Here is an 18,704-nt window from a genome sequence, read left to right as displayed (position 1 = left end):
CTGGATTCACCTGGTCAGTCTGTCATGGAAAGACCATGTGTACTTAATGTTTCGTACACTCATTGCAAGTCCATAGTCTATTGTCCATCGTCCCTACCCTGAGCTACTCTCCTGTCTGGGGCTTGAGAGTCTAGAGTAGCTTGGCTCCAGTCTTCGGACCTGTTGGATGACCAGATGGTCTTCCCCGGGGGTTGGCATGATAGAGGCCCAGTCTGTACAGCACCTGCAGATGTTGGACACATCAGAGTGTGAAATCAGGAGGGGCATGGGAGGCCAGGCTCAGAAGGTGGAGAAGAGCTTTAGGAGGCTTTTAGTGCTAACACCAACCCCCAACTCTCCTCCTGGCCTACACTGCTGTGGGGATTTCCAGATTTCCATTTACCTGAAAAAATCAGTGTGTAAAACTTTGGCATCTTTATGTGGCGAAAATAAGAATGTGATGATGAGTAAAACATTACCCACACTGCTTTGCTTCATCATTTTGTCAGAGAATCTGCACTTAACTCGTGTCAGCTCTGAGTATTATTTTATAAAGCTGCGACCAGCATTTATTTCCCCTATATCACATTATAATTGTCGCATGAATGAATCATGCCAAACGGTCAGCACCAGATGTGCCTGTTATTATTACCAAATCATGCGAGAATCGACTCTCTCATTGATGTGGAAGTGATATAGAACCGTAGGCTTCCCTGCTGCTTCAGACAGACAGAAAGCCCAAGCAAGCAGAAAATACCACAAAAACAAAGAAATATGAGAAGACAAGCCAACAGCTGTGGTGGTGGGGTGAGCAGGGAGCCTGGGAACTGGCAGTGGCTGACTAGCACCTATCCTGGGGGTGGATGTGGTGGGTGAGATAACGGGGCCCTGGGTCGGGTGGGTCTCCCCGGCAGGAGCTCAGAGATTGCCTGGAGGCTGAGTGAGCTATGTGTTGTCAACAGCAAGCAGACCCAAGGAAAATGAAAGAGCCGAAGGAAGATGCTCTTTCACCACGAATCAAAGCATCCTTATTCCTACTAGTCTAAGAGATTCGTCTTCAGGATGCAGCTCCTGCAGCACTGCCACCTGCTGAGACCGAGGCTGTCCTAATATGGACACCGGACCCCATCGATTTCTGAGGACACAGCTCTCGCTTAAGTTTTCCCTTTTCATGACTCTTTCACTTGGATGTCAAACATTTAAATGACCAATTTCCCTCTGACACATTCTTTCCCTCAGCGGATATTGCAGTTTCTACATGCAGAAAATTGCTTGAATATTGATTGTGGGTTTCCATTCTCATGTGCATTGTGCTGTTTAGATGGGTTTGGTCACTGTGCCCATGCCTGTTCTGAATCAAAATGAAAGTACTCTTCAGGTACGGTGTCCGTATAAGGACAGTCTCAGCAGGACTTGTCGGTCTTGTCAGGAGACTGACGACAACTGATAAGACTGACACTAGTCCGACTGAGACTGGTTTTATGTGGTGACCATGCACAGGGACTCTGTTCACCTTGCCATAGTAGTTACAGGCAGGACCGTTTTTGATTCAACTTCACCTCGATAGAGTTTTTTTATGCTGTAACATGTCTGTCCCCTTCTCTCAACCTCTCCCCTTCTCTCCCCCTCTCGTTATAGGAGATCAGCGACACAGAGATCATGGAGCTGGCCCACAGTGCTTTGGGGCGGATGACAGTGATTCGTCAGATCTTTCCTCTGTGGAGGGACAGCAACGTGCGCTGCATGAGGAACAACCACCGCATCTCCTCCCTGCTCTGTGACCCACAGGAAGGATACCTACAGTCCCTGGAGGTCAGTTCAACAAGGGACCTTTTCTGGCACCTTCACATCAAAGGTCTTACAGTTGAAGTCGGAAGTTTACATACACTTAGGTTGGAGTCATTAAAACTCGTTTTTCAACCACTCAACAAATTTCTTGTTAACAAACTATAGTTTTGGCAAGTCGGTTAGGACGCCTACTTTGTGCATGACACAAGTCATTTTTCCAACAATTGTTTACAGACATATATTTCACTTATAATTCACTGTATCACAATTCCAGTGGGTCAGAAGTTTACATACACTAACTTGACTGTGCCTTTTAAACAGCGTGGAAAATTCCAGAAAATTATGTCATAGCTTTAGAAGCTTCTGATAGGCTAATTTACATTTACATTTACATTTAAGTCATTTAGCAGACGCTCTTATCCAGAGCGACTTACAAATTGGTGCATTCACCTTATGATATCCAGTGGAACAACCACTTTACAATAGTGCATCTAACTAATTGACATAATTTGAGTCAATTGGAGGTGTACGTGTGGATGTATTTAAAGGCCTACCTTCAAACTCAGTGCCTCTTTGCTTGACATCTTGGGAAAATCAAAAGAAATCAGCCAAGACCCCAGAAAAACAATTGTAGACCTTCTCAAGTCTAGTTCATCCTTGGGAGAAATTTCCAAACGCATGAAGGTACCACATTCATCTGTACAAACAATAGTATGCAAGTATAAATACCATGGGACCACGCATCCGTCATGCCACTCAGGAAGGAGACGCGTTCGGTCTCCTAGAGATGAACGTACTTTGGTGCGAAAATTGCAAATCAATCCCAGAACAACAGCAAATGATCTTGTGAAGATGCTGGAGGAAACAGGTAGAAAAGTATATTTTTCCGCAGTACAACAAGTCCTATATTGACATAACCTGAAAGGCCGCTCAGCAAGGAAGAAGCCACTGCTCCAAAACCGCCATAAAAAAGCCAAGATCGTACCTTTTGGTGAAATGTCTTCTGGTCTGATGAAAGAAAAATAGAACTGTTTGGCCATAATGACCATTGTTATGTTTGGAGGAAAAAGGGGGAGGCTTGCAAGCCGAAGAACACCATCCCAACCGTGAAGCACGGGGGTGGCAGCATCATGTTGTGGGGGTACTTTGCTGCAGGAGGGACTGGTGCACTTCACAAAATAGATGGCATCATGAAGAGGGAAATTATGTGGATATATTGAAGCAACATCTCAAGACATCAGTCAGGAAGTTAAAGCTTGGTCGCAAATGGGTCTTCAAAATGGACAATGACCCCAAGCATACTTCCAAAGTTGTGGCAAAATGGCTTAAGGACAACAAAGTCAAGGTATTGGAGCCCTGACCTCAATTCCAAAGAAAATTTGTTGGCAGAACTGAAAAAGTGTGTGCGAGTAAGGAGGCCTACAAACCTGACTCAGTTACACCAGCTCTGTCAGGAGGAATGGGCCAAAATTCACCCAAGTTATTGTGGGAAGCTTGTGGAAGGCTATCTGAAATGTTTTACTCAAGTTAAACAGTTTAAAGGAAATGCTATCAAATACTAATTGAGTGTATGTAAACTTCTGACCCACTTGGGAATTTGATGAAAGAAATAAAAGCTGAAATAAATCATTCTCTCTAATCTTATTATGACATTTCACATTCTTAAAATAAAGTGGTGATCCTAACTGACCTAAGAGAAGGAATTTTTACTAGGATTAAATGTCATGAATTGTGAAGAACTGAGTTTAAATGTATTTGGCGAAGGTGTATGTAAACTTCCGACTTGAACTGTATATACAGAACATTACCCTCTTCTTTTTACGACTCCTTATTACTTATCGTTTAAAAAAAATATTGATATTGTGTCTGTTTTTATAAATGTTTATGGCATTGTTGAGGAGAGCTTGCAATTTAAAAAAATTGTTGTGTTCCTAACTTTTGTTTTTTGGAAAGGGGTTTGGAATATATTTTTTTACTTGTGACTTATGTTGTACACAGCGGTCTAAGGCACAGCATGTCAGTGCAAGTCAGTGACCCCTGTCACATGTTACGGCAGTGACAGTCCCAGAATTAAAGAGCCTTCTGATTCTTTAGAGTATCACTGAGCCTGTGACCTGGGGGCCCCTGAGGGTCCCTGGGGGTCAACAGCACATACTGTATAGTGTATCTCCTATCGAGTGACAATGGATGATGAGAAGTTACACAAGGCTGAGCTATTGACATGTGCTGGAATACAGTGACAGGTGTTTGGGGTCTGAAGGACAGATAAAGAAAAGTTGGTTGAGAGCATATAAATATAATCAATAGGAGAATGGGGATGCCAATTCTTGTGATTCTATTTCTATGGTTGAGAGGACCAGGCTGCTAGCGAGGCGTTAGATACCCTGTGGTTCCGATTGACTAATTTTGTTTTGTTAGTTGTTTTTTGCTTTCAGTCTCCTGAGTCTCTCAACAGTCTTTTTTCAGACTAACCTTCCCACTCATATACATGTTTCTAGTTTACTCATCAAGTAACCTACACTTTATTCCAAAAAAATGTAATCAAATTTTATTCGTTACAAGCTTCATAAAAAAATGCAGAGAGAAAGAAAATACTTAATAATAAATAGACAATGAGTAACGATAACTTGACTATATACACAGGGTACCAGTACAGAGTCGATGTGCAGGGGTATGAGGTAATTGAGGTAGGTATTTACATATAACTAGGAATAGAGTGACTTGGCAAGAGGATAGATAATGAACATTGGCAGCAGCATATGTGATGAGTCAAAAACGTTGAGTCAAAAAAGTGCAAAAAGGGTCAATGCAGATAGTCTAGGTAGCTATTTAACTAACTATTGGAGGTAGAATTAAAACAACTATTGGAGGTAGAAACTGTTCAGGGTTTATTTATAACAATCCAAAAAATAATAGTCGGACATTCTCGGTTGAGTAAACGCTGAGTAATCACTTCCTGCAGTTTATGACAAGAATATGTTTTTGAATACATTACCCCTTTTGAACACATGCAGTATAGGAATCAACAAAAGTACAGTATGATGACAAATGTATCAAAGATACCCCTTTGATATGGCAGCTAGACATTATCAATCAACCACCCAACAAAATCCCACGGATGCTGCTCTCTAACATCCCTCCCCTCTGTTCCTCATCCCTCCGCTCTGTTCCTCATTTATGTAACCAGAGGTGTCTCTGAGTGGAAAAAACCTTGAACCCACCTGAACTCTCACTATCGCTAACCGTTAGCAGATGGCCCAACTCTTCAGGGGTCTCCTATCTCAATAATTCACGAAAAAGAGGGTTAAATGCTCTTCGATGTTAAATTACCTTCATGACATGGCAAACGCTGGTTCATGCTGCCGGCGAACCCCGTCAGCGGTTTATCACAAAATTTGCAATTTCAACACTACTGTATCTACTTCCCCCCCTGGAAAGATGTCAGTTAGACATGTATTAACAAATTAGCCATATCCGCACCTTCACTCTGTCGGTATTTGTATTTTGTATTTATTGTGGATCCCCATTACTACTGTTCCTGGAGTCCAGCAAAAATTAAGGTAGTAATATACAGTACACTATAATACAATTTTAAAACAGATTTCACAATACTTAAGTGTGTGCCCTCTGGCGACCACTCTAGTACAACACACAATCCAGGTGTACGTGTGTGTATAGTGTGTGTGCTATGTGTGTTTGTATGTGTGTGTTTGTACCTGTGTGTGTGACTCTTCACATAAGGTGTATTTGTATCTGTTTTTTAAATCTGATTTGACTGCGTCCGTGAGTTACTTGATGTGGAATAGAGTGTCATGTAGCCATGGCTCTATGTAGTACTATACACCTCCCGTTGTCTGATCTGGACTTTGGTACTGTGGAGAGACCTCTGGTGGCATGTCTTGTGGGATATGAATGTGTCCGAGCTGTGTGCTCGTAGTTTAAACAGACAGCTCGGGGCATTCAACATGTCAGTAATTCTTACAAAAACAAGTAGTGATGAAGTCATTCTCTTCTCTACTTTGAGCAAAGAGAGATTGACATGCATATTATTCATGTTAGATCTGCGTGTACATTTAAGGGCCAACCGTGCTGCCCTGTTCTGGGCCAGTTGTAGTTTTCCCAAGTCTCTCTTTGTGGCACCTGACCACACGGCTGGGCAGCAGTCCGGGTGCAACTAAACTAGGGCCTGTAGGACCTGCCTTGTTGATATTGTTGTTCTCCCCATCTTAGCTACTGTTGTATCAATTTGTTTTGACCGTAACAGTTTAAAATCCAGGGTTACTCTAAGCAGTTTAGTCTCCTCAGTTTAGTCTCCTCAATTTCCACATGATTCATTACAATATTTAGTTGAGGTTTCGGGGTTTAGTGAATGAGTTGTTTTTAAATATTTAGGACTAACTTATTGCTTGCCACCCATTCTGAAACTGACTGCAGCTCTTTGTTAAGTGCTGCAATGATTTTACTCGCTGTTGTAGCTGACTTGTATAGTGTCGAGTCATCCGCATATACACTGTAGACACACAGGCTTGATTTACTCAGATCCAGTGGCAGGTCGTACTGGCGTACACCAAATCACTTGCATAATGTGGCGTTCCATTCCACTTCTCTGGGTGACATTGAGTTTGACTGAGATCGCTGATCACAGATCTCTTGATTGAGGCTTCTAAAGGGGTCACTTGTTGATCTCTGGTTGAACCTCTTGCATCAAACCTGTTGTGATAGTGAAGTATTCTGAAGGTTATTGTCAAAAACACAGAGATCAGGACAGGCCACACACAGCTAACAACAAGGCGGAGGAGAGGACTGAAGAAGGGTGACAAGGGCACGGGGAGAATGCTCGTTGTTGTTGTTCTTGCCTTCTCTAAGTGTCAGTGATAGTAGAGATTTAGGTCCAGGGGGTTGGGATTGATGGGGACGTTGTAGCCAGTGTCGCTGTCCCAGTTCTTCAGTTACAAACTACCCAGCAGATGCAGTCAGCAGCCCAGCCTTAGTTAGCCCTGCCCAGCTTTAGCCGTGCCTAGACTTAGTTAGCCCGGCTCATTGCTGTCCTTGAGGCTTCTACTCTGGCCACAGACTAGTGTAGACGGCTCTATGCATTACTACACTCTAGTAGGACTGCACATTGTTGGCCTGATCCTCATCCATATGTCATGTTCACACTCTAAAATGACAAAAGGCATAATAATGAAGTTATCATATCATGATGAGGGGTGAATGTGTGCCATAGCCTATAGTATTATCATGCGGATGCAGCTCCATGTTGTTTAAAACCTCTACGGGATGGGTGTGTCCCCCGTGGGACGGTTGATCTAACGTAGGCTAATGTGATTAGCATGAGGTTGTAAGTAACAAGAACATTTCCCAGGACATTGACATATCTGATATTGGCAGAAAGCTTAAATTCTTGTTAATCTAACTGCACTGTCCAATTTACAGTAGCTATTACAGTGAAATAATACCATGCTATTGTTTGAGGAGAGTGCACAGTTATGAACTTGAAAATGTATTAATAAACCAATTAGGCACATTTGGGCAGTCTTGATACAACATTTTGAACAGAAATGTGATGGTTCATTGAATCAGTCTAAAGCTTTGCACATACACTGCTGCCATCGAGTGGTCAAAATCTCAAGTGCGCCTGGGCTGGAATAATACATTATGGCCATTCTGTTGTATTTCAAAGATGATGGTACAAAAAAAACAAAAAGTATTTGTATTATCTTTTACCATATCTAATGTGTTATATTCTCCTACATTCATTTCACATTTCCACAAACTTTAAAGTGTTTCCTTTCAAATGGTATCAAGAATGTGCATATCTTTGCTTCAGGTCCTGAGCTACAGGCAGTTAGATTTGGGTATGTCATTTTAGGTGAAAATTGGGGGGAAAAGGGTCAGATCCTTAATGTTGCTTTTCCAATGTGGTGGAGAAGGGAGATGGCATGAATTGTCAGTGCAGAGGATGTCATTATCATAGCCTAGTGTGATGTCTGCGTCTTCTGTCTGTGAAACAGTTGGACTGCTCCTCTGCTTATTTGTCACTGTGCATTTAGTTTCTGCTCCATGGCGCTGGGTTGACTCTGGAGCTGGACTCACATCTGGTCAAGGGGACTGTCATGCTGTGTGTCACTTTGATAGGGGCGTGTGTGTATGTGTGAGTGTGCGTGGGCGTCTTGCGGGCCTGCGTGCGTCATACGGGAGCGCGTGCGCGCGTGTGTCTGTCTGAGAGTGTGCATGCATGTGTATTTTGGGGGGCCTCATGTGGGGCTCATTCAGCCCAGCGGTTCCTGATGTCCCCAGCTGTGCCCCACTCCCAGTCAGAGTGCCTTCTATTCCCGGAGGTAATTAGGATTAGCACCCCTTCACTCCCCATCAGAGCCAGAGCAACATCTGTGGCGCTGCTTAAAGCAACAACCACAGAGCTCTGTTTATAAAGCTTTTATGAACTTTGTTTATGCAGTACCTTTCCAAGTCCTCATGCCGCACAAACAGACAATACCCATTGGAAATCCTGGTCCTATTAAACACATCAAAACACACCAGTCCTACCATTCCCTAATGGTGCAGCTTCAATTTTACTTTTGTACAATGAATAGGTTGTGCATCAACAATGATTTAATCACATATCACTGTTTAACTGGTTTCCATGGTCTCCAATCTCTGTTGTGTGTGTTTTCAACAGAGATCCTAGAAATGTATTGTTTAATACAACATTTTACAATTTGATCAGTTTCTAGAATGACCAAGATGGTTGATTTTCAGTCATGTTGCCAATGTCCATTCTAGAGTTCTATATGTAATTCTATGCTGTTTTCTCCCTCCTCACTCTCTCTATGTGCCTTTGACTGTCTGTTCTTCAGGTGTCCAACCTGTACCTGTATGACAGCGTGCTGGCGCTGGCCAATGCCTTCCACAGGAAGTTGGTGGACAGGAAGTGGCACAGCATGGCCAGTCTCAACTGCATCAAGAAGTCCACCAAGCCATGGAACGGAGGCTGGTCCATGCTGGAGAACATCCAGATGGTAAATGTAGTACAACATTTTAGTTCAGAACATGAATACTAACCTTTTTCTATATATATACAGAGGCTTGCGAAAGTATTCTTCCCCCTTGGCATTTATCCTAAATTGTTGCCTTGCAACCTGGAATTAAAATGGATTTTAGGGGGGTTGTATCATTTGATTTACACAGCATGCCTACCACTTTGAAGATGCAAAATATTTGAATAAAATTTTAAATAAATAAGACTAAATAAATAAGACAAAAAAACGGAAAACTTGAGCGTGCATAACTATTCACCCCCCCAAAGTCAATACTTTGTAGAGCCACCTTTTGCAGCAATTATAGCTGCAAGTCTCTTGGGTCTCTATAAACTTGGCACATCTAGCCACTGGGATTTTCGCCCATTCTTCAAGGCAAAACTGTTCCTTCTCCTTCAAGTTGGATGGGTTCCGCTGGTGTACAGCAATCTTTAATTGGTTTGAGGTCTGGACTTTGACTAGGCCATTCCAAGATATATAAATGTTTCCCCTTAACCCTCCCGTGGTCCTCGGGGTCAGAGTGACCCATGCCCTGTGTTTGGAGGGCTCCCCTTCTGTGCTCTGTGCTGGAGGTCAGCGTGACCCAGCCAGCCACTAGCGAGGTGTATGTTATTGTGTGTACTGTGTGTGTAAAGAGTCTGTGAGTGGCGAGGTTGTGTGCGGCTCCCCCGCTGTGCTCGGGGTCAGAGTGGCCCAGCCAGCCACTAGGGAGGTGTATGCTATTGTGTGTACTGTGTGAGGTGGGGGCTCCCCCGCTGTGCTTGGGGTCAGAGTGACCCAGCCAGGGCTACACACGTCCAGACATGCCCCGCTGTGTGTGCAAGAGGACAGCCCAGTGGTGCACGGGTGAACTGCACACATGGCTACACACGCCCAGACATGCCCCGCTGTGTGTGCAAGAGTGGGTGAACTGCACACACAGCTACACACGCCCAGGGGCGCAATGGGGTGCAACAGTGGTGAACACGCGCCTCGTCGATTCACGTCGTCTCCCGTGTAAGCTGGCCGTAGAGAGGATAATAATATTGTCAGCGGCACACAAAGTCATCGGTACCCCCGTGCCGTGTGCTCTTCCCCGCTGCTCAGTGGACCCGATCAGTGGACCCAAGCCGCCATGGCCGTGCATTTCACCACTGCGCAGGTTCTAGAACAGATCTTCTCCAGCGTCGACCAAGAAGACTACTCTGATTCCGAGGAGGAGGAGGAAGAGGTTTCGGAAGATGATGACGGGGAGGAATACAACCCCGAGCGCGAGGCCGACCAGGCGTCTTCGTGCTCTTCGGAGGAAGACCCGGAGGACGAACAAGAGGACGAACACGAGGAAGAGATCGCCTCGGCTCGAGCCCAAAGGGAGACGTTGCTGTCGAAAAATGGCAAAATCAAATGATCCCCCGTGGCCTATGGCCGCCACATGGCCCGTGTGATCTGCCACGCTGGGCCGGACGAGACTCCGGGCCCCACAGCCTATGCCGTGACTCACGCCCGCGACATCGCGTCCACCTTCCACCTGTTCGTCACACCGGCGATAGAAAGGATAATTCTGGAAATTACAAATCTGCACGGGGCGAGAAAATACGGCGACGGCTGGCGAGCCATGGACGCCACCGACCTGCGCACCTACGTCGGGCTGCTGATCCTAGCGGGCGTATACAGGTCCCGAGGTGAGGCCGCGGCCAGCCTGTGGGACGCGGAGAGCGGCAGGACCATGTTCCGAGCCACCATGCCGCTCAAGGTCTTTCATAAGTACTCGAGGCTGCTGCGATTCGACGATCGCCAGTCGAGACCCGTGAGGCTCGCCACGGACAAACTCGCAGCCATACGAGAGGTCTGGGACCATTGGGAGGCACGGCTGCCGGCCCTCTACAACCCGGGGCCTGACGTGACAGTGGACGAGCAACTGGTCCCGTTCAGAGGTACTGTGTGTGTGTGTGTGTGTGTGTGTGTGTGTGTGTGTGTGTGTGTGTGTGTGTGTGTGTGTGTGTGTGTGTGTGTGTGTGTGTGTGTGTGTGTGTGTGTGTGTGTGTGTGTGTGTGTGTGTGTGTGTGTGTGTGTGTGTGTGTGTGTGTGCGTGTGTATAGAGAAGTAGCAGTAGTAGATGTGTGTGTAACATAAAAGCCGTTGGCCCCAATGAGCCAGTAAGGAGGCTAATCTCTTCTCCCCTTGCCAAAGGCCGCTGTCCTTTCCGTCAGTACATTCCCAGCAAGCCGGAAGATGCAAGTGTACACCGGCAAGGCGGCCAGCGGAGGCCCCGAGAAGAACCAGGGGATGCGCGTCGTCCTCGATCTGACAACGGGACTGAGCGGTCGCAATGTCATGTGTGACAATTTCTTCACCTCCTACGAACTGGGACAGCGGCTCCTCGAGAGGAACCTCACCATGGTGGGCACGGTGAGAAAGAACAAGGCCTCCCTCCTGCCGGCGCTGCTCGAGTCAGACAGGTCCTGTCCTCCATGTTTGCCTTCACGCCCACCGCAACTCTAGTGTCCTACCTGGCAAAGAAAAATAAGAACGTGCTACTTCTGAGCACGCTGTACACAGAGGCCCAAGTCAGCGATCGCCGCGACAGGAAGCCGGTCGTCCTCCTAGACTACAACTGCAACAAGGGCGGCGTGGACAACCTAGACAAGGTGGTCGGCACGTACAGCTGCAGACGGATGACTGCCCGCTGGTCCCTGGTCGTCTTCCACAACATCCTCGACGTGTTCTCCTACAACGCCTTTGTCATATGGCGAGAGATCAAGCCTGACTGGATGCCTCGGAAGCGGAACAAGAGGAGGGTGTTCCTGGAGCAGCTGGGAAATGCACTTGTGAAGCCGCTGATCCAAAGAAGGCAACATCACCCCCGCACCGAAGCGGTGTCACCACTTGTCAAAGTCCTACAGAGTGCTACGGCTCGTCAACAGCATGAGGAGCCCGCCGCTGCCCCGCACGCTGCTCCGCGCGCTGCCCCGGCCACCGGGGCAAGTAAGAGGAAGAGGTGTCAGCTCTGCCCACCGAAGAAGGACACCAAGACACATACGGTGTGCTGCAGTTGTAAGAAATACATCTGCAAAGGCTGTTCACACGCATACTGTCACACTTGCGCCCATTGGGCCTTTAGCCTAGACGGGACAGGGTGACCCGGAGGACGCAGGGTCTAAACACAATACGAGGACGACGGGTGGGTTAAACCACTCGAGTGTTGCTTTAGCAGTATGCTTAGGGTCATTGTCCTGCTGGAAGGTGAACCTCCGTCTCAGTCACAAATCTCTGGAAGACTGAAACAGGTTTCCCTCAAGAATTTCCCTGAATTTAGCGCCATCTATCATTCCTTCAATTCTGACCAGTTTCCCAGTCCCTGCCGATGAAAACATCCCCACAGCTTGATGCTGCCACCACCCTGCTTCACTGTGGGGATGGTGTTCTCGGAGTGATGAGAGGTGTTGGGTTTGCGCCAGGCATAGCGTTTTCCTTGATGGCCAAAAAGCTCAATAATAGTCTCATCTGACCAGAGTACCTTCTTCCATATGTTTGGGGAGTCTCCCACATGCCTTTTGGCGAACACCAAACGTGTTTGCTTATTTCTTTCTTTAAGCAATGGCTTTTTTTCTGGACACTCTTCTGTAAAGCCCAGCTCTGTGGAGTGTATGGCTAAAAGTGGTCCTATGGACAGATACTCCAATCTCCGCTGTGGAGCTTTGCAGCTCCTTGAGGGTTATCTTTGGTCTCTTTGTTGCCTCTCTGATTAATGCCCTCCTTGCCTGGTCCATGAGTTTGTGGGCAGCCCTCTCTTGGCAGGTTTGTTGTGGTGCCATATTCTTTCAATTTTTTCTATAATGGATTTAATGGTGCTCAGTGGGATGTTCAAAGTTTCAGAAATGTTTTATAACCCAACCCTGATCTGTACTTCTCCACAACTTTATGCCTGACCTGTTTGGAGAGCTCCTTGGTGTTCATGGTGCCGCTTGCTTTGTGGTGCCCCTTGCTTAGTGGTGTTGCAGACTCTGGGGCCTTTCAGAACAGGTGTATATATACTGAGATCATGTGACAGATCATGTGAGACCTAGATTTCACAAAAGTGGACTTTATTTAACTAATTATGTGACTTCTGAAGGTAATTGGTTGCACCAGATCTTATTTAGGGGCTTGATAGCAATGGGGGTGAATACATATGCACGCACCACTTTTCCGTTTAATTTTTTTTAGAATTTTTTAAAACAAATTATTTTTTTCATTTCACTTCACCAATTTGGACTCTTTGTGAATGTTCATTACATGAAATCCAAATAAAAATCAATTTAAATTACAGGTTGTAACACAACAAAATAGAAAAAACGCCAAGAGGGATGAATACTTTTGACAGGCACTGTACAGTGACTTTCATGTCTTTCATCATGCTGAATACCTGAAAGGTTGTTCAAGGAACACAAGTTGTGAATCCAATGTTTTTCGGAAGCAAAAGGGCTCAAGGCCGTGAAACTAGTATGAAGCCGAAAAGAGTAAAATAAACTGCCCTTGAATCTAATTCACTCTACATGTGTCACAACTGGAGACGCAACAGCTGTGGGAGATGCAGATGGTTGCCAGCCCTCGGCTTCCATGAAATTTCTGCTGTTGCCATCCTCCGCACTCACATCTTCATTCAACACTGGAGCTACACACTAGATTTGCGCTGCAGAAACTCCTAAGGTTTTCGGGGGCCCATTTTCCAAATGTGGTCTTTAGAGCAGCATGGGCAAACGTGTGTGCGTGCCTGTGTGCGCTCTTCAATTCCATGCTCCTTTAATATTCTATGAGCCACAGAGGGCTGTGGAGAGATATCCTGTCAGGTTCAAAATTATTGGCACATTTGATAAAGATGAGTAAAAAAGACTATCAAATAAATACAAATAAATAATCATAAAAGGGAAAATTGTATTATTTCATACTAACATAATTGCTCAGAAAAGGAAAAGAGACCCATAACATCAAAGATAAACCACCATATTTAAAAAAAAAAATTGTTTTTAAATGTATGATGCATCCTTCTTTCGACGCAATACTCACCACTAGTGTGCATGCCCAAAGAGCTCCATTGTCATGTGATCTGACCATAGCACCGGTTCCAATCCAACGGCTAATGCCGTTTAGCGAACTCCAGGTGTTTACATTTGCTGGATTACATGAAAATAGAGCTCTTTGGCCAAGCACACCAGTGTTAAAATATGGTGGTGGATAATTAGTATTATGGGGCTAGTTTGCTTCCGCTGGTCCTGGGCCCCCTTGTTAAAGGGATAGTTCACCCAAATTACAAAATTGCATATTGCTTGCCTTACCATCTAAGCCAGTGGTCACCAAACGGTCGGTCGATCTTCAAGGCATCCCTAGCCGATCATCAAACGTTTCTGTAGAAAAGCCAATGATAAAGCTGTGCGCTCCTTTTTTAATAATTTTTTTGTTTTGCGCTGTTGGCAGTAGGTGCACTTGATTCAGAAGCCCTGCGCACCGTGAAGATAAAGTGTTCCCATTTGAACCATGTCATTTGTTTGATGGGACAAACTCCGCCTACCCGGTTGACCAGGAGAGCTGTGGCTAAATCAAGTGTGCCTACTGTGCTGGCCAATCGGAAAGCCCAAATCACCGTACCTACATCTTCCACGACCCCACAGCAAAGTTTGATACTAGCCTATGTGAAATTTCATGATGTTTAAAACCATGACCAGAAAGAGTCTGTCAAAGAATATAGCAAAGAGCTGCTGTTTTTATGAGTGAGTTAATGTTTACGTTTTTATTCAGCACTGTCAACAATTTTACAAAACATAAAACGTGCTTCTTATTTGTATTAACAGCTCGTCGAGTCTATTTTAATATTGAGGAATATTTCATCGTAACAACATGAATTTGTGCATGAAGCAGGAATAATGCGATGCGACTAGAGTGGAAGACGGTGTCCCCTCTCTCTGTTCAGGGTTTATTAATTCTGCCGATTCAGTTGTCAAACGTTTCTTTAACAGAAGCACACTGAATGAAACGGGGAGAGACCTACCTCCATTTGTCCAATAGAAACTCTTGTTTTAGTTGCAAAACGAAATGATTAGCAACTGTTTAGCAGAATGAATACACCCCAGTCTCACCTGAGGAAAAGAGAGAGCAGGGACCGTGAGAGGCAGACCCTCTGCTGTTCACTCCTTCCACTGAGACTGACCATCAGATGCAGGTACCATCAGCCCAGTAAAATAAAAAAGCTAATTATTTGCTAATTATTTCAGGCCAAGAATAGTATGTACTAGGCCTACTGTATTAGGCCTATTGCACAAACCTCATTCCAAAATAAATGTTTTATTAGGTTAATGTTGCACAGGCTTACATTTGTTAAGTCATGTTCAAAGAAAAATTATCTGAGCGGAAAATGACGGCTTGCTTGTTGACTGCGAAAGTGATCTTGACTCAGAAAAGGTTGGTGACCACCGCTCTAAGCAGTCTATGGACAAGGAATGACACTAATCCGTGCTTTGGTTTAGTTTCCTTGGCACTCTTTTCACATGCTAATGTGACACAAATCCCATTCAAGTCGTGGGACCAATATTAGCATTTTTCGCGCATCATGTACAAATCATCCAAATGTATCTAAAATTGTGAAGCTCAACATAGTCACTTATAGATGATGACTTGAATGGGACTTGTGCCACAGATGCTAAAATGTTAGCATGTGGAACAGTGCCAGGTAAACTAAACTAAACCATGAATTGCTGTCATACCTTTTCCATAGAATGCTGACAGGGTAAGAACCTAATATGTCATTTTGTAATTTGGGTGAGCTATCCCTTTAAGGTCAACAACATCATGAACTTCACCCAGTACCACCTGGTTGCCTCTGTCAGGAGGCTGAAACTTGGCAGTAAGTGGATCTTCCAGCAAGACAATTACCCCATGCACACATCAAAATCTACAAATAAATGTCCACAAAATAAACATCAGTCCCTGGACTTGAACCCCATTTTAAACCTGGATTTTGAATTTAAGAAAGCAGTCCATAAGTATAGACAAAGGATATCAAGGATCTGGAAAGATTCTTTATGGAGGAATGTTTTCTCCAATCTCATAAAACATTTTTGAAAAAGGCTCAATGCCGTTATCCTCGCAAGATGAGGTTTTGAAAACAGGGTTGTCAATAGTTTTGACCCCTAAACATTTGCAAAAATAAACGATTACTCGTTAAACAAATTCTCTTTCTCTGAGCAATTGTATTAGTATAAAATAATGTCATTTTCCAATTTCTTTTGCAAACATTATAGCTCAGTATTTGGATTATTTCTCACCTACTGTCTTTTTTGCTCGTCTTTACCAAGGGTGCCAATAATATTGGGCTTGACTGTATTTGTCTCAGAGAAATTGGCACAGTGACATTGGTTCAAACATGCAAATTGATTCAACCACAATATTAATTGGCTCACATGCTGACCAGACCAAACACATCACGTGCGCGAGCGTCGCAAAATAAATGTAGAAATCGATGTTATTCAATTATTGCACCCGCACTGCTCGTGTGCACCAACGAGCGTCTGCGATGCCAAGGGCTAAAATAGAAGTAATTCCTATTTCTGATGCAGATCGCGCTGCAAGTCCTGCCTCTCCCATCTCCTCATTGGTTTATAGAAGCAGGTACCCACGTGCCATCTCCTCATTGGTTATACCCACGTGGGTGATTGAAAGACTAAATGTTTTGCCGGTCGTCGTGGTAATACTATGAAAGTGTACATGCCAATCACCATATAAGTTAAAAGATGAAAACGCCTGGAAGGAGAAGAGATGACTAGAAATGATTCAGTTGGCCGTTTTATGTGTGGATTAATTGTCGGAGTAGAGGACCTTGTGCATTTCAGGTAAAATAACAACTCAATGTTTATATCCCAGGAAAAAATTAGCTAGCAACAGCAAGCTCGCTAAATAGGACAAATTAGCTAGTAAGTGCAAGCTAACTAGCTAAATTGCCATACATGTTTAATGCTTTTCGACCTGTCCCCAAATGAATGTCATTGATTCAGAGTATGTTTTGATATTTTAACCTGCGTGTCGTGATCGCGTTTGGTGTGGGGGGACAAAATAGATTTATGCACGATAGCGCACGCGCGCAGCCAGTTTGGGTTCCATGTTAGGGAGTGCACCGATTTCATTTTGGACTTGATATTAAAGGACTTGTTAAAGCAGGATGGTGCCGACAGAGATGGTCGCCTTGCTTCGAGTCCTTTGGAAACTATGTAGTATTTTGTTTTTTTATGTATTATTTCTTACATTGTTAGCTCAGAAAATCTTAAGTGTTATTACATACAGCCAGGAAGAACTATTGGATATAAAAGCGACGTCAACTTATGACCAACATTATGACCAGGCATACGACTTTCTCGAAGCGGATCCTTTGTTCGGACCACCACCCAGGACAGTGGATCTAATCCCAGAAGCCGACCCAAAACAACGTTGCCGCAGAAGAGGCAGACGGTCAGGCTCCGTAGGCGTGCACACCGCCCACCGCTTCCAAGTATACTTCTCACATATGTCAAGTCTCTTGACAACAAGGTAGACGAAATTAGAGCAAGGGTTGCTTTCTCGGGATACGTTGTCGGAGTCGGTTCAGCAAACGGGCTTCTTCATCAGTCGCGCCGACAGAGATAAACACCTCTCTGGGAAGAAGAAAGGCGAGGGTGTATGCTTCATGATTATCAACTCATGGTGTAATTATAACAACATACAGGAACTCAAGTCCTTCTGCTCACCCGACCATGAATAAATCAGCCGTTTCCAGCTACAATAGTCATTTACAACATTAACAATGTCTACACTGTATTGTTGATACATTTGATGTTGTTTTAATGTTAAAAAAATGTGCTTTTCTTTCATAAACAAGGACATTTTTAGGTGACTCCAAACTTTTGAATGGTAGTGTACAGTTGAAGTCAGAAGTTTACATACATCTTAACCAAATACATTTAAACTCAGTTTTTCACAATTCCTGACATTTAATCCTAGTAAAAATTCCCTTTCTTAGTTAGGATCACCACTTTATTTTAAGAATGTGATGTGAAATGTCAGAATAATAGTAGAGAGAATGATTTACTTCAGATTTTATTTATTTCCTCACATTCTCAGTGGGTCAGAAGTTTAAATTGTTTAACTTGGGTCAAACGTTTTGGGAAGCATTCCACAAGCTTCCCACAATAAGTTTGGTGAATTTTGGCCCATTCCTCCTAACAGAGCTGGTGTAACTGAGTCAGGTTTGTAGGTTTGAAGACTGATTTGCGACCAAGCTTTAACTTCCTGACTGGTCTTGAGATGTTGCTTCAATATATCCACATCATTTTTCTCCCTCATGATGCCAAATATTTTGTGAAGTGCACCAGACCCTCCTGCAGCAAAGAACCCCAACAACATGATGCTGCTACCCCCGTGCTTCACGGTTGGGATGATGTTCTTCGGCTTGCAAGCCTTTCCTCCAAACATAACGATGGTCATTATGACCAAACAGTTCTATTTTTGTTTCATCAGACCAAGAGGACATTCCTCCAAAAAGTACGATCTTTGTCCCCATGTGCAGTTGCAAACCGTAGTCTGGCTTTTTATTTGTGGTTTTGGAGCAGTGGCTTCTTCCTTGCTGAGCGGCCTTTCAGGTTATGTCAATATAGGACTCGTTTTACTGTGGATATAGATACTTTTGTTGTTCTGGGATTGATTTGCACTTTTCGCACCAAAGTACGTTAATCTCTAGGAGACAGTCTCCTTCTTGAGTGGTATAACCGCTGTGTGGTCCCATGGTGTTTATACTTGCGTACTATTGTTTGTAGAGATGAATGTGGTACCTTCAGGCATTTGGAAATTGCTCCCAAGGATGAATTAGACTTGTGGAGGTCTACAATTTTTTTCTGAGGTCTTGGTTGATTTCTTTAG

The 18,704-nt window shown here is 44.4% G+C and overlaps 1 protein-coding gene and 1 pseudogene across 2 annotated transcripts in view; both read left to right on the top strand.

The window, feature by feature from the left end:
- Positions 1 to 18,704, top strand: part of LOC139580939 (glutamate receptor ionotropic, delta-1-like) — a 437,178-nt gene that overhangs the window by 347,361 nt on the left and 71,113 nt on the right. For both annotated transcript variants that reach the window (XM_071410111.1, XM_071410112.1), the window contains exons 6-7: positions 1,618 to 1,791; positions 8,628 to 8,789. In XM_071410111.1, the coding sequence (XP_071266212.1) occupies positions 1,618 to 1,791; positions 8,628 to 8,789 (336 nt within the window). The remainder of the gene's footprint in view (positions 1 to 1,617; positions 1,792 to 8,627; positions 8,790 to 18,704) is intronic.
- Positions 9,647 to 11,926, top strand: LOC139580247 (piggyBac transposable element-derived protein 4-like; annotated as a pseudogene).

Source organism: Salvelinus alpinus, chromosome 7 (genome assembly GCF_045679555.1).
Source record: "Salvelinus alpinus chromosome 7, SLU_Salpinus.1, whole genome shotgun sequence".
In the NCBI taxonomy this organism is placed as follows: domain Eukaryota; kingdom Metazoa; phylum Chordata; class Actinopteri; order Salmoniformes; family Salmonidae; genus Salvelinus; species Salvelinus alpinus.
The sequence above is the reverse complement of the archived record's forward strand: the minus strand, read 5'-3'. Positions and strand labels throughout refer to the sequence as shown.